The 16,679-nt window shown below is 46.1% G+C and overlaps 1 protein-coding gene across 2 annotated transcripts in view; it reads right to left on the bottom strand.

Annotated features, from left to right (window-relative positions):
* Nucleotides 1–1,464: 1,464 nt before the first annotated feature.
* Nucleotides 1,465–16,679, bottom strand: part of LOC119973418 (guanine nucleotide-binding protein G(t) subunit alpha-2-like) — a 105,479-nt gene continuing 90,264 nt past the window's right edge. For both annotated transcript variants that reach the window (XM_038811501.1, XM_038811502.1), the window contains exon 8: nt 1,465–2,257. In XM_038811501.1, the coding sequence (XP_038667429.1) occupies nt 2,067–2,257 (191 nt within the window). In that variant the 3' untranslated portion in view covers nt 1,465–2,066. The remainder of the gene's footprint in view (nt 2,258–16,679) is intronic.

Here is a 16,679-nt window from a genome sequence, read left to right as displayed (position 1 = left end):
CACCCCAAAACTACAATCCAGGTTCCCATGCCCCTGCTGAATTAGTTTAAACCCCCACAAAGAGTACTAACAAATCTCCCCCCCAGGATATTGGTGCCCCTCAGGTTCAGATGTAGACCATCCTGTCTATAGAGGTCCCACCTTCCCCAGAAAGAGCCCCAGTTATCCAGAAATCTGAATCCCTCCCGCCTGCACCATCCCTGTAGCCACGTGTTTAATTGGTCTCTCTCCCTATTCCTCATCTCACTATCACGTGGCACGGGCAACAACCCAGAGATAACAACTCTGTTTGTTCTCGCTCTGAGCTTCCATCCTAGCTCCCTAAAGGCCTGCCTGACATCCTTGTCCCCTTTCCTACCTATGTCGTTAGTGCCAATGTGGACTACGACTTGGGGCTGCTCCCCCTCCCCCTTAAGGACCCGGAAAACACGATCCGAGACATCACGTACCCTTGCACCTGGGAGGCAACATACCAAACGTGAGTCTCTCTCGCTCCCACAAAATCTCCTATCTGTGCCCCTGACTATTGAGTCCCCAATTACTAATGTTCTACTCCTTTCCCCCCTTCCCTTCTGAGCAACAGGGACAGACTCCGTGCCAGAGGCCCGTACCCCATGGCTTACCCCTGGTAAGTCGTCCCCCCCACAAGTATCCAAAACGGTATACTTGTTACTCAGGGGAACGACCGCAGGGGGTCCCTGCACTGACTGCTTCTTCCCAGTCCCTCTGACAGTTACCCATCTATCTCCAGTCTTTGGTGTAACTACTTCCCTGAAGCTCCTATCTATGACCCCCTCTGCCTCCCGAATGATCCGAAGTTCATCCAGCTCAAGCTCCAGGTCCCTAACACGGTTTTTGAGGAGCTGGAGTTGGGTGCACTTCCCACAGATGAAATCAGCAGGGACACTGACGGCGTCCCTCACCTCAAACATTCTGCAGGAGGAGCATTGTACTGCCTTCCCTGACATCCCCTCTAGATTAAAAAAAAAAACAAGAAAAAGAAAAAGAAAGGAAGAGCTTACCTGATATCACCTCAAACCCTGATCCCGCTGAAAGGAAAGCAAATTTAAAGGCACTCACTCACCTTCACGACAGGCCCCTGCTCCCGCTTCCCAACCACCGTGGGGTGGGGGGGTTGGTTAGAGGAGGAGGTAGGGTGGGAAACACTCACAAAGTGTTTCGGGTTTAACTGTCACTTGCCAACAGCCCCTCCACAAACCACCTTCAACTTAGGCTGACCGCACTGCACGTATGCAAATTTCCCCAGAACAGCTGATCAGTAGCTCTGCTCTGCTGCCCTCTGCTGGTTGCTTGCCTTTACTCAAACTCCTTGGGTCTTCTTCGCAGGTTCACCTTCAACTTAGGCTGACCGCACTGCACGTATGCAAATTTCCCCAGAACAGCTGATCAGTAGCTCTGCTCTGCTGCCCTCTGCTGGTTCTAATAGGTACATAGGTAGAAAGATTTGAGGAGGAAATTCCAGAGCAGGTTTGCGGCACAGAAGGCAAAGACACGTAACCTCAGCTGGAAGAGTCCCCTCAGCAATGAGTCTCACTCTGTTACTATATTGATTGAAAAACAAATTAACTCATTAGTTTGCAGCTATCATTGTCGCATTCATCTTACAGTCTCCATTTCTTTCATAGAATTTCAATCTTACTTTCTCACTGAACCTTATCTTTCGCAGCCTTTTTACAGCCTGTCCCTGCCTCGGGGTCAAAGGTGCTTTTATTATTCCTTTGAAATATTTTTCTCATCCTGAAGTTCAAACAATATTATCTGGCCAGTGAGAAAATAAAGTGAAGTCCAATCCTACCTACAAAGAGGCAGTAAACCAGGAAAGAAAAGCTTCAACTGCCTCGATTGGGTCCAGAGTTGTGGAAAATATTATACTTTATTTTAAGGCTGAAAATCAAAATCTTCCATGGACATAACATTTAATAATCCACCGTGAAGTTATAATTATATAGTGACAAGCTCTTGTAATTTCTGCATATTCATAATTATCGATGTGAAAGTAATGGTTTTTTCTGCAGAGGTGTGTCAGGAAGCAGAAATGGAAGTGATCAGAAGAGACCACAGCCCTTCAGATTTTCCTTGATGATTATATCTGCTACTGCATCAAACACAAACTTAACATTCTGTGTATCTGTAGCACAAGTCATATGAGAGTAAATCTCTTTCACATCTTGTCGCAAGTTGAGATTCAGGTATTGAGTCTTGATATAATTTCCAGCATCTTCAAATGTGTTGGAGCCTGGTGAGAAAAATGACACAAAAGACACATATTTTCATGCTAAACAGCGATAAAGAAGTTTTATTTATTCTAACGATATTTGACTTGCGTCTCAGATTCAGGTTTTGTGCAGGCTTGCATCTTAAGTGTAATCTTGCAAAACAAAACCCAACAGAGATGAAAATATTAAAAATATTGAGAGGATGGGGTATCTTTTGATACAAACATACGAATTAGAAGCAAGAGTAGGTCACTTGGCCCTTAGAACCCGCTCAATCATTCAAACAGATCATTGCTCATCTGAATTCAATCTCAGCGCCACATTCCCACCTACCCCCAATAATCTATCGGCCCCTTGTTTCTCAAGAATCTGCCTAATTCTGTCTAGAAATATTCAAAGACTCTGCTTCTTCCGCCTTTTGAGGATGAGAGTTTCAAAGATTCATGACCCTCTGAAAGAAAAAAAATTCTCCTGATCTCTACCCTAAATGAGTGACCCCTTATTTTTAAACAGTGGCACCCCACACTTCATTCTCTGCCGGCGGGATGCTCCGTTTTGCCGGCACCCAGGGGTTTCCCGACGGTGTGGGGCTGCCCCACAATGGGAAATCCCATTGACCATCCGGCATAACGGAGAATCCCGCCAGCGGGTTGGGGCAGAAATGTGGTGCTGCGGGGTGGAGAATCCAGCCCAATATATGTTTTAATTAAGTTACTTCTTACTCTTTTAAACCCCAGTGGATATGGCCTAGACTGCCCAACCTTTCAAATGAAATGAAATGAAATGAAAATCGCTTATTGTCACGAGTAGGCTTCAATGAAGTTACTGTGAAAAGCCCCTAGTCACCACATTCCGGCGCCTGTTCGGGGAGGCTGGTACAGGAATTGAACCATGCTGCTGGCCTGCCTTGGTCTGCTTTAAAAGCCAGCGATTTAGCCCAGTGTGCTACCCACACATTCCAGGTACTAATCTGGTGAACCTTGTCTGAACTGTATCCAAAGCATTTACATCCTTCCTTAAGTAAGGAGACCAATACTGTATATAGTACTCCAGATGCGGTCTCACCAATGCCCAAATAAATTGCAAGGGGATTTGAATACAATAGGGAGGTTATGTTTCAGTTATACAGGGTGTTGGTGAGACTACATCTGGAGTACTATGTGCAGTATTGGTCGCCTTATTTCATGAGCTTTCCTAATTACGTGCTGTGCCAGTATAGCAACTTTTTGTGATTAATGCACAAGGACACCTCGATCCTTCTGCATCTCAGAGCTCCGCAATCTCTCACCATTTAGATAATATAATTCTTTTTTATTTTTCCTGCCAAAATGGACAATTTCACACTTCCCACAGTATACACCATTTGCCAGATCTTTGCCCAGTCACTTAACGTATCTATATCGTTTTGTAGCCTTCTTATGTCCTCTTCACAACTTATTTTCCCAGCTATCTTTGTGTCAGCTGCGAATTGGCAGCCATTCCATACATCACTTCATCCAAGTAATTTATACAAATTGTAAACAGTTTGTGGTGATATGCCTGTGAATAATATTGTATAGACTCAGCAATACGTCTTCCCACCAGCAGGTGGCGGCAGACATCAGTCATGTGACATCTGGATCTCGTCAGAAGGTTGTAAGGCATATACAAGGACAGTGGCACATAGGATGGGGACTCGCGATCTTTGGGGTTGGGGTAGAGCCGGGAGTGCAGGAGGCGAAAGAGGCCGGTGTGCTGGCCTTTGCGTCCCTAGTAGCCCGGCGAAGGATTTTGCTACAATGGAAGGACGCGGGGCCCCCAAGCGTGGAGACCTGGATCAATTACATAGCGGGCTTCATTAAGCTTGAGAAGGTCAAATTCGCCCTGAGAGGATTGGTGCAAGGGTTCTTTAAACGGCAACCTTTCCTCGACTTTCTGGCTCAACGATAGGGTACTGGGACAGTAGCAGCAGCAACCCGGGGGAGGGGGGGGGGGGGGAACGTTGATTATGTTTGCTTATTTTATTTAAATTTGATTTATTTAATTTTATTTTATGGTTAAGTTCTCTTGTGGTGGGGGTGGGGTGGGGGGAGTGTGATACATGTGATGTTACAGTTTGGGGGGTATTGTGGGTGTTATGGGGCTATTAGTTGCATATTACTGCTTGTTGCTATACTTGTTGTTATATTTTTATATTTTCTGTAAAAAATTCCAATAAAAATTATTTTAAAAAAAGGACAGTCGCACATAAGAGTAGTCCCAGGAGAGTCTATGTAATTCAATCAGTAACTTAGTCTGTATGGCATTCTGATTGTTACCTTACCACGTATACATCAATAAACAATCATTCTCGTTAAGTCACCAGCAGTTCTAGAACATAGAACAGTACAGCACAGAACAGGCCCTTCGGCCCTCGATGTTGTGCCGAGCAATGATCACCCTACTCAAACCCACGTATCCACCCTATACCCGTAAACCAACAACCCCCCCCCCCCATTAACCTTATTTTTTTTTTAGGACACTAAGGGCAATTTAGCATGGCCAATCCACCTAACCCGCACATCTTTGAACTGTGGGAGGAAACCGGAGCACCCGGAGGAAACCCACGCACACACGGGGAGGATGTGCAGACTCCGCACAGACAGTGACCCAGCGGAGAATCGAACCTGGGACCCTGGAGCTGTGAAGCATTTATGCTAACCACCATGCTACCGTGCTTCTGCATGAATCATTGCAAAGACAAGGTCACAGATCGCAACATAGTTGATTCCAGCATTGATTCCTGTGGCACACCACTCATTACATCTTGCCAACCAGAAAAAATCCACTTCTATCTATCCTCTGCTTCCTCTTAGCAAGCCAATCTTCTATCCATGCCAATATGTTACTTCCTACACCATGAGCGTTTATTTTTCACAATAACCTTTGGTGTGGCAACTTCTCAAATACCTTCTGGAAATCTAAATTGAGCAGATGCCCTTTATCCACAGCACATGTTATTCCTCCAAAGCATCTAAGAAATTGGTTAAACATGATTTCCCTTTCACGAAACCATGTTGACTCTGCCTGATTACCCTGAATTTTTCCAAGTGCCTCACTATAACATCTTTAACAATAGCTTCTGACATATTCCCCGTGACAGAGGTCAAGCTAACTGCCCTGCAGTTTTCTACTTTCTGCCTCCCTCCCCTTTTGAATAAAGGAATTACATTTGCTATTTTCCAGTGCCACACTGTCCTGTCCCCGACCACCCAGGGGCTCAACTCCCCAGCAAGACATCCTTAAGATGCCAACATGACTTTGTGAATGAGGTTGAGGCCTTGCTGGCGAAGCCGGGGAATCCTGGGTCCTGGGTGAATTAGGCGAACACATATTTAAATGAGCTTAATGGATCATTTAAATATACGTGCCTGGATCTCGCCCAGTGAGAGTGAAATCCAGATTGCGAGGCCTCATGAGTCTGGCACAATGAGGCTGCTGAATCATGTCCAGAAAAACTCTTACTATCTGTCCTTATGGCCGTGATTCTCCGTTGCGTGTGCGCCCCGCTACTGCTGCTTGTGAGGATGGATAATTTGCAGCTTGTCAATGGGATTGCCCATCGAAGCCAATCCACGCCGCCATGAAACTCACGGGCAGGGCTGCACTGTTCGATAGACCAGAGAATGCCACCGCCAGTAAGCGGCTGGAGACTTCGAGCAAGCTTTATCTTATACTCTAATTTTTCCTGCCTTGTCAATATTTTGGGTAATTTCTTGCTGTTTCTTTATATTCTAACCAATCTTCTGACCTGCCACCCATCTGTGTACAATTATATGCTTCTTCTTTAAGTTTGGTGTTATCTACTTTTTTAGTTAACCACGGATAGCGGGTTCTCCCCTTCAAATTTTCCTTTCTTGTTGGAATGTATCTATTCTGTGTATTCTGAAATATCCCTTTAAATGTCCACCACTGAATCTCTATTGACCTATCTCTTGATCTAATTTGCCAGTTCACTTTAGCTAACTCTGCTTTCATGCTTTCATGTGGTAGCATAGCCCCTTTAAGGGGGTGAGCTCTACTGACTGTGTGACCAGCTTGGGGTTGATTGCACGGGAGCACGTGGACCCCAGCTAATGGGGAGTTTGCGCAGGGCTTTGGGAGCAGGATCCCGGGCAAAGTGGGCCAGGGACCTGATAGTGAAGACCTGTGTATGGTGTTCTGTGCCTGTTAACTAACTGTCTTTGTCTTTCATCAATAAACCTCTTTATTTACTACTGGAAGCCTCCGGTGTATGTCTTGAGACACCTTATTGGCAAAAAGGTAAAACATTTCAGGAGCAGCCGATAGGCGTTGTGAATTGAGGGGGGAAGGAAGAGACAGTTGAGAAAACAGAAAAGCTCCAATAAGAGTCAGAAGCATTTAAACTGAGAGTTGAAATGTGTATCATTGGGGAAATAGGCCCATTTGACCAAGGGATTAAGTCATGGAGTCAGTAGATCGAACAGTTCCGTTTCTTCTTTATCATGAACAAGGTCACAATCGAGGACAAGCAGAAGGTGATATATCTGACAGTTAGCAGGTTCCAGACCTGTAATTTGATTAGGAACCTTGTGTCCCCGGAGGCACCCGACTCAAAGACTTTTGACCAGATAGCGAAATTAGTTAAAGAGCATTTCAACCCAAGACCCTCGATTATCCTCCAATGTTATAATTTTAACTCTGCAGTGAGGGACCATAAAGAGACTGTCTCAGCCTTCATAGACAGACTCTGCTAGCTTGCTTAGCACAGAGTTTGGGGCCACGCTTAGTGACATATTTTGTGACCGGTTGGTTTGTGGGATCATAACCTTAATATCCAACAAAGCTTCTAGTGGAGACCACAGTTACGTTGGGAAAAAGTGATTGAGATTGCTCAGGCGACGGAGTGCACTGAAAATGGCACCACTGAGCTTCAAAGCTTGGCTAAGGGGAGGTTAACCAAGTGTGGGGCAGAACGGCCACGAGCAGCAGGATCAACAGGCACAGCTCAGAGTCAGACACGGTCCTCGGGACAGGACCGAAACCCAAGGAGGCGGAAGGAATCAGGTTCTTAAACCGAATCAGATGTGGAGGGGACCATCTCCAGGAGACATGCCCTGTTTGAGAGTTTGTATGCTTCTGTTGCAACCGAACGGGACACATTCAAGCACGTTGCCGCGAGTGGTTATATTCAATGTGAAGAAATTCCGCCAATATGTTTACGGTCGATGGTTTGACATAGTGACTGATCATAAGTCATTATTGGGCCTGTTAAGGAAAGATAAGCCCATACTACCCATAGCCTCAGCATGGATGCAGTGTTGGGCCGTGCTGTTGAAAGCTTACAACTATGCTTTTCAGCACTGACCTGGGACGCAAATTGCTAACGCAGATGCATTAAGTCGCCTGTCCTTAGCTAAGAGCATTCCGCCACAATCGGTAGCCCAGGAGAACATTCTAGCCCTAAACCTCCTAGACATCCTGCCAGTATCCTCAGGCGTATCTGCAGCTGGACTCCATGAGACTATTATTCCAAAAGGAAACCAATACGAGGAGGGTGGCAATACGAGAAGTCTGAACTGCTTAAGGCCTATTTCACACATCAAGACTAGTTGGCATGTGAAGATGACATAATTCTCTGGGGATCACAAGTGATGTCCCACCTCAGCCTAGGTGGCCCCTCCTTCACGAGTTGTACAATGCCCATCCAGGGCAAACAAAGGTGAAGTTGTAGGTGCGCAGTTATGTCTGGTGGTCAGGAATAGACAAAGCCATTGAACAGTTCATACAACAGTGCTGTCCTTGCCAAATGCAGCAATATTTTCCACCTTCCACATTACTACACCCTTGGGAATGGCCAGGTCATCTGTGGACCAGGGTCCACGTGGATTATGTGGGCTTGATTTTGGGAAAGATGTTTTTGGTGCTGGTAGATGCCCACTCAAATAGGCAATTGGTCCAGGAGATGGGGAGCACTACCTCAGCAGCTATGGTAGAGGCCTTGCGCCGAGTATTTGCCATTCATGAGTTTCCTGAAACTATCATTTCAGACAATGGCATTCCCCTCACTGGCGATGACTTCCAGCATTTTGTGAGAGTGAATAGTATATGACACACCACGTAGCGTCGAACGGTCTCGCTGAGTGGGATATTCAAACTTTCAAGCATTCCATGAACATCAGTCAGATAAATCACTTCACCAGAGGTTAGCTAATTTTTTGTTGCTGTACAACTCAACCCCTCATTCATCTATGGGGGCCATAGGAGCTGAGATGCTCATGGGCTGTTGGTTGAGAACCTGATTGGATCTGGTATTTCCACATTTGGCAGAGTGGGTGGAAGCACGTCAGGCCTCTCAGAAGACTCAAAGGTCAGAGCAGAACGAGGACCGGTCGTTCCGGGTGGGAGACCCAGCTTTAGTCCGAAATTCCACAGCAGGTTCATTTTGGTTAGAAGGACAGTTTGTGGCCCGGTTGTGGTCGATGTTAACAGGGAGACCAGTAAGAAGTTCATTGACACCTGAGAAGTCAGGGGTTGTGACCCCCGGCTTGGAGTCGATGAGTCTGGCAAGCTCTGTGAATACTCCTGTAACTCTGTCCAGTCATAGGAAGCTAGGGGCTCTCACCACTGTTCAAACAGCTGCACCTTCCGAGGCAGGTGAGGTTAATTTGCCCATTGTTGAACTGATCCTACCTGAGGTGGCATCAACTGTGGACCACACAATCATTCAAAGGAGTGCCAAACCTATGACTGGGCTTCAGAGGTCCGGGAATACCCGGAGGGCTCCGGCCCAATTGACGTTCTGATGGACTCAATTTCCTCGGTTGTCCCTGTTAACAATTGCAACTTTTGTACAGTTATGGGGAAGTGTATTAAGGGATTTAAGGGTGGGAGAGATGTGGACTCATAGCCCTTTTAATGGCGTGAGCCCTGCTGACCATATGACCTGTTTGGGGCCAACCATGCGGAAGCACACAAACTCCGTCCAATGGGGCACATTAGCAGTTAATACAGAATAAAACTATATGCTTCTATTTTTATAACAGTGAGACATTGAAGCTTTGCAATCTCATGCTTTGCACTTTATACCAATCGCTGCATCCTTATCTCTTTTCTGTGTATTGTATTATTTCTGTATTATCAGGGGTGCCTTATCTCTCTCCTGCGTTAAATTGGCACCTGGGTTACCAGCTTCCTATCAGTAATTCTCTTCCATTCACTGTCACCTTGAATCGCGTCTCTTAGTTCCCGCATCACTTTTGGATGTCTATGATCTTAATTTAAAGCAAGGCTCTGTGTTGCCCTTAATTGTCAACTCCAGTCGGCTAGGAAAAAGTTAATAGCAGGAAATCCCAGACTTTGCGAAATAAATATCAAAACAAATTTAAGTGTAAATTTAAGTACCCCAATTTCCTGTTACATTTGCTGAGAGATTCTTAAGGGGAAAGTTAACCATAAAAAATAATCAAAATCAGCAGATTTTGGAAAGTCTATGGGCGCGATTCTCCCAGACAGGGAGAAATTGTAAGGCTGGCATCAAATCCGGGCGGGTTTGACGCCAGCCTCCCCCTCCCCGACCGGGAACCGATTCTGGTCCCCGGTCGGGGCTAGTATGCCGCGGCCGTGAACTCCGGCATAACGAATTTCGTTAAGCCCGCTTGCCAGAGTTTGCGCCGGCTGACGCGTCACATGACGTCAGCCGCGCATGCGCAGATTGGAAGACTCCAACCCGCGCATGCGCGGATGACGTCATCGCACATTTGCGTGAAACCCGCGCATGCGCGGGCCGGGATGCCCCTCAGCCGCCCTGCGAAGTGATACAGCGGGGCGGCGGAAGGACAAAGAATGCGCGGGAATCGGACCCGCTGCCCGCGATCGGTGCCCACCGATCGCGGGCCCATGGCACCCTTGGCACGGCCGTGGTACTGCCGTGCCAATCGGTGCCATGGTTTTCAAAATCGGGACTTTACAGCCGTTTTTACGAACGGCCAGACCAGGTGTGTTTGCCGTTCGTAAAAACAGCCGTAAAGGGCTTGGACTTCGGCCCATCGGCCAGCTGAGAATCGCTGCTGGCCGTAAAAAAACGGCGGCAGCGATTCGTGTCGGGAGTCGGGCGTGGGGGGGGGGGGGAGAATAGCGGGAGGGCGTCAGACTAGCGTGACCGTAAAAATTTACGAACCCCGCTATTCTCCGCACCGTCGTGAGTGCGGAGAATTGCGCCCTATGGCTTGTACTTGAGGATACATAAGATTTCAGTTCCTGATCTTAAAAGCTCTATGATGTGGAGATGCCAGCGTTGGACTGGGGTGAACACAGTAAGACGTCTTTCAACACCGGGGGGGAAGGGTCGGAGAATCCCGGGGGCCGGCGTCAATCCCGCCCCCGCTGTGTTCAGAATTCTCCGCCACCAGAGATTCGGTGGGGACGGGAATCACGCCGTGCCGGTCGGCGGCCAACCCCCCCGGTGATTCTCCGGGCCCGATGGGCCGAAGTCCTGCCGCTGTCAAGCCTCTCCCGCCGGCGGGAATCAAAACACCTATCTGACCGGTGGGACTAGCGGGCTCTGGGGTCCTGGGGGGTGGGGGGGAGGGGGACGCGGGGCGATCTGGCCCCGGGAGGTGCCCCCACGGTGGCCTGGCCCGCGATCGGGGTCCACCGATCGGCGAGCGGGCCTGTGCCGTGGGGGCACTCTTTTCCTTCCACCTTCACCATAGTCTTCACCATGGTGGAGGCGGTAGTGACCGCCTCCCCTGCGCATGCGCGGGGATGACGTCAGCAGCCGCTGATGCTCCAGCGCATGTGCGGACTTACGCCGGCCGGCGAAGTCCTTTCGGCCCCGGCTGGCGTGGCGCTAAAGGCTGTCTACGCCAGCCGGCGTAGTGCCAGCCCCTCAATGTGAGGGCTTGGCCCCTAAAGGTGCGGAGACTTCCGCACCTTTGGGGCAGCCCGACGCCGGAGTGGTTCACGCCACTCCATCATGCTGGGACCCCGCCCCGCCGGGTAGGGGAGAATCCCGGTCCACGTTAATGTCCAACAAGTTTGTTTCGAATCACTAGCTTTTGGAGCACTGCAAGTCTTTGCAGGTAATTAAGTCTACAGGTCCAGATGGAGCAACTGGTGAGAGGGAACAATGCAGAATCGCCGAGCAGAAACTTGTAGCCAAGTTCCGCGCAAATGAGTACGTCCTGAACCGGGACCTTGGATTCACTTTGCATTACATTCATCCCTCACCATCTCGCCTGGGCTTGCGAAATCGTACCAACTGCCCTGGCTTGAGCCAATTCACATCTCTTTAACCTGTAGACTTAATTAGCTGCAAAGACTTGCATTCTAAATATCCTATTGCATCTTTGACTTTGTCTATATATGTGTTTCTGGAACCCACCTCCTCATTCACCTGAGGAAGGAGCAGTGCTCCTAAAGCTAGTGATTCAAAACAAACCTATTGGACTTTAACCTGGTGTTGTAAGACTTCTTAAAAGTTCTAGAAATAAGAACCTTTAAACCGGTAAAATCTAATTTTGAAATCTGCAAGTGTAATTCTTGTCTTTAAATATTTCTTCTATCAGCTGCAGTTATCTAACAACAGTTTCTTGTCAGGTTTAATTTCCAATACCTTCAAAGTAAATTAGTGCAGTCTAATTTTTAAAGTTGCAAATAAAAAAAAGCTTGTAAAAGCATAGCAGCCTAGTTCACATTTTTATTATAAATTATTTAACTACCCTTGGGCAGCACTGTGACACATTGGTTAGCACTGCTGCCTCACAACGCCAGGGACCTGGGTCCCATTCCAGCCTTGGGTGACTGTCTGTGTGGAGTTGGCATTTTCTCCCAGAGTTTGCATGGGTTTCCTCTGGGTGCTCTGGTTTCCTCCCGCAGTCCAAAGATGTGCAGATTAGGTGGGGTTGCACCTAATAGATAGGGCAGGGGAGCGGGCCTAAGTAGGCTGTTCTTTCTGAGGGCCGGTGCAGACACGATGGGCTAAATGGCCTCCTTCTGCACTGTACGGATTCAATGGATACCTACAAATTTAATCTGTTCACGCAACCACTTGACTCTCTTGTATTCCTATAAACTTCCTGCACACCTGATTGCTTAACCTTTTTGGCTCACTTCAATCATTTCCTCCTGATTTCACAAGCTGTTTTACTTTTATTAGAAGAAAACATTGTAAATGCAACAATAAACAAAAAAACATTTTTCACTGGGTTCTCATTTCAATAATTTGTTTGTCTTTTTTCGTGAGCCACAATCAGATTTTACTGAAAAGCTCACATTTTCCATATCAAATACTGGCAGTCTCTGGCTCGTCAGTATATCTGTCTACGCAATGTTACAATAAAGGATCCTTTGGTTTATTCCTAGTTTTGACAAAAAAAAACATAAATTCTAAAATTGGACTGAATTGGGGTTTGTTGTTGAATTATAACAGGAGAGGGAAATACCCACTCTGTCCAAATACATGAGGTGAACAGGTGGATTAAGGGAAATCGGTTATCAGTTGCTGAAAGCTAGAAACCTGTTGTGGAAAATTGCATTCTCCTGATCAACCTTGCAGTGTGAATGATGCCACTGAGAGTAATATTGAAGGGCTTTACAATTGAGTAACTATCACACGGGCTGACTCTTATTTTCAGGCCTGGGTAACGTTGTGAACCAACCTGGCTTTGCCACCTGGGATGGCTCCGGCCCACCACTAAGCAGGCAGGCAATTATTCAGCTAATTTACAGCTATCTCACTGTCCTTACCTGTGAGTTTATCATATGGCCCTATCACTGCCACCATTTTTGTTTTATTATTTGTGTCTGGAATACAATTTATTTTCATATTCTTTAACAATTTAATTTTGTGGCTCTCGTTTGCTTTCCTAGTTTTTTCATATTCCCTTTTGTTATCATCTGCTTTTATGCCTTGTTCTTTTACTTGAAAATTCCCTTGATTTCTTTATTCATCCACAATTTTTATTACTGACCCGTTTGTTCTTGTTTTTCACTGGAATCTATTTATTCTGGATTTCATAGCTAAAGTATTACTTGAAATGGGTTCTCCTCACACTCCCATACCATCACCTCTGGTGTTCCCCAATAATTTATTCTTTCCTCCTTCCTATTTCTCATCTACATGCTGCCTCCCAGTGCCATCATCTGAAGGCACTGCATTATTTTCACTTGTATACCGACGATACTCAGCTCTCTCATACCACCTTCTCTCTTGATTCCTTCACTCTTGCCAAAATATCAAACAGCTTATCTGACATCCTGTACTGGGTCAGTTGAAATTTCCCTGAATTAAACCTTGTTTTTAGTACCTGCTCCATTCCCTAGGCACTAACGTCATCCCTCTCCCTGGCTACAGTTGGAGACTAAACCCGTCTGTCGCAACCTTGACGTCACATTTAACCCTGAGATAAACTTCTGACGTCATATTTGTACCATCTCTAAGATCGTCTAATTCCACCTCTGTAACATTGCAGTCATCAAAGCTCATCTGCTGCTGAAAACCTAATTTATGTCTTTATTATTTTTAGACTTGACTATTCCAATGCCCTCTGATTCTAACCTCCATAAGCTTAAGGTTTTCTGAAACTCTTCTCGCTGCTGTGGCCACGCAGGCGAGCCTCAGCAATCGGAAGGGTAACCGCTTCAAACAACAGCATTGGGGCCGAAAGGTGTCCCTTGCTTTTGGGGCTCCTTCCTTGGGCCACAGAGCTTCCACCTCCACTGGCTATCCACTGGGGGAGCTGCCTCCTTGCATGGAGTGGCGGAGGATGGGAGGGGTGGGAGATGCTAAATTCTGGCAGCCTAGGAGGTTGGCCCTCAATTGGGCCTTTAATTGGCAAAATCCAGAGGGCAGCACTGAACTTCTACCTTTCCCACTACTGGTATAATGAGCCTGGCAAAAGGATTGCACGAGGGAGCTGTCCCAATTTGGTCCCCTGGCATTTTATTGGACCCACCCCCCCACACCTAGCTTGCCACCCAGTCGTTGCTGAAATCTGTTTTCAAATCCCACTGGTCTCTCTTCCTTCAGTCCAATGGCTCTCCAAGATATCTGCACTCATCCAATTCCGCCTCTTGAATTTTTTGATTTTAATCACTCACACATTCTCAGAAGGAAGAAAAAACATTTTGGACCAGTATTCTTATTTCCCCGTTTTATTGGTGTTCCATGCTAAAATGCACAAGACGAGTTCAGGCAGGAATTCTTATTTCCCCGTTATATTGTTTTTTTCATTCAGGGTTGGTGGCTGTACTTTCAGTTGCCTTGACCCTAAACTCTGAATTGCCTCTTTAGCTTGTTTTCCTCCTTTAAGATTCTTCCTACCCCTTCATCAAGCTATTAGTCTTCTGACTAAATATCTTTACGTAGATCAACACATAGTTTGTTTTATAATGCTCCTGTGGAGCATCATGGGGAGTTTTATTACAGTAAAGGCACTGCTGAATACCTTGTTGTTGATGTTGGATTCTATTGATCAGTATTTTAAATGCTTTCTACTTCTGTTCTCTTTATTTGCAGATCAGCAATTTTTTTTTTGTTTATTTTCCCTAGTTCCCTTCGAATCTACTTAAAATCTGCTTTTCCCCCCAATTTATTACATTAGTCCTTGATTGGCCTCTGCATTTCTTAATTTTTATCTTAACTGTCTTATTTTGTGATCACTCATGTCTTGATGTTGCCTCCGTTTCCTTCACTGATCTGTTCTGATTCATTTCCCCTAATTAATAATAGGAATCTTTATTAGTGTCACAAGTAGGCTTAAATTAACACTGCAATGTAGTTACTATGAAAAGCCCCGAGTCGCCACACCACGGCGCCTGTTCGGGTACACTGAGGGAGAATCCAGAATGTCCAATTCACCTAACAGCACGTCTTTCGGAACTTATGGGAGGAAACCGGAGCACCCGGAGGAAACCCACGTAGACATGGAGAGAACTGGCAGACTCTGCAAAGACCCAAAGCCGGAACTCGAACCCGGGTCCCTGATGCTGTGAAGCAACAATGCTAACCCCTGTGCAAGCGTGCCGCCCTAGAGTTCCCTTCCAAGTCATTCACCATCCTGCTTTGGAAATATATCCTTCACCGTGGCTGGGTTAAAAATCCTAGAGCTCCCTCCCTAGCAGCACTGTGGGTGTACCTACAACACATGGACTCCAGTGAGTCCAAGATTGCGGCTCTTCTCAAACTCTGAATATTACGTACAAATGCTCAAGGGCAATTAGGGGCAGGCTTTAAATGTTGGCCTAGCCTGCGACACCCCCATCTTTTAAATTAATAAAATAGAAAGATCCCACCGCCCCTTGTTGAGATTTTACATGCCAGGTTAAAAAAAGACTCCTACACACTTTGTAAAACCTATTCTCTGTACTCTTTTTGCTCCCTCTTCCTTCCAGTTTATTTGGGGGTTATTTTTCTCTGCACTCTCTGTTAGGAGGGGCGATCACATGGCAATAACTTAGATCTCACATTCCGTAACTCAGTTTGGTCAGAAAGAGCAAAATAGTGAAAAGTAGAACAACATATTGTGCAAAGGAAATTATCCTTGCTGGTGTACTTCACGCAATAGTTGGTGTGATAAATAGATTATTTGGAGTAAAGCAGTGAATCAATCTTGGGGTTTATGTGACAGTTATAGACTGAGCTTTGCTCTTGTGCTTTATGATCTTCGGAACCTGAAATCTAACTTACTGCTTTGTGATCATTCCTACTAACATAAAACGCAGATAAAAATAATAAATTGTCAGTGAGTGATTCATCCAAGCAAGCAGAGAAAGGATTGTAATCTCCTTTCTCAGAAATGAAGAAATTGAAAATGATTTATGAGTGGCTTTTGGAAATTCTGGATAGGATGATTCAAAGGAAGCCCAAATATTATATATTGTTATTCCAGAGGCTCATAGGATTTCTGTATATTTATTCAGCAGAACTCAGTGATGGAGTTTCGCATTTCCAGGATCTTCAAATGTTACCCCTGTGTAATCTAAAATCTTGTCGAGACTGCTTAATGCCCCTCACCATGTTTCAATTCATCTCCTTGCCTAGTCATCAGAGTCAATTGTGGCACAACTACATTGAAACTCTGAATATTATGTACGAACGTTCAACCTTAATTTAAAAAAAATGTATTTTATTCCAAACATATTCAAAGGTACGAAAACATAAATATATCAGAAAACATTCTCTATACCTCACAGTTCACAGTTTGTGCAGGTTTCCCCTCTTTTTCACCCCTCCCCCTCTCTCCCCCCCACCCCCCCGCCCCCTCAAACAATTCCTCAAACATGGTCACAAACAGTCCCCACTGTATCTCAAATCTCTCTGCTGATCCCCTCAATTCGAACTTAATCTTCTTCGGCCGGAGAAAGTCGTCAAGTCCCCCAGCCAGGCCACCACCCCCGGTAACGTTGTTGACCGCCATTCCAATAGAATCCTTCGTCAGGCATTAAAAGAGGCGAATACCA

Source organism: Scyliorhinus canicula, chromosome 11 (genome assembly GCF_902713615.1).
Source record: "Scyliorhinus canicula chromosome 11, sScyCan1.1, whole genome shotgun sequence".
NCBI classification, from domain to species: domain Eukaryota; kingdom Metazoa; phylum Chordata; class Chondrichthyes; order Carcharhiniformes; family Scyliorhinidae; genus Scyliorhinus; species Scyliorhinus canicula.
The sequence above is the reverse complement of the archived record's forward strand: the minus strand, read 5'-3'. Positions and strand labels throughout refer to the sequence as shown.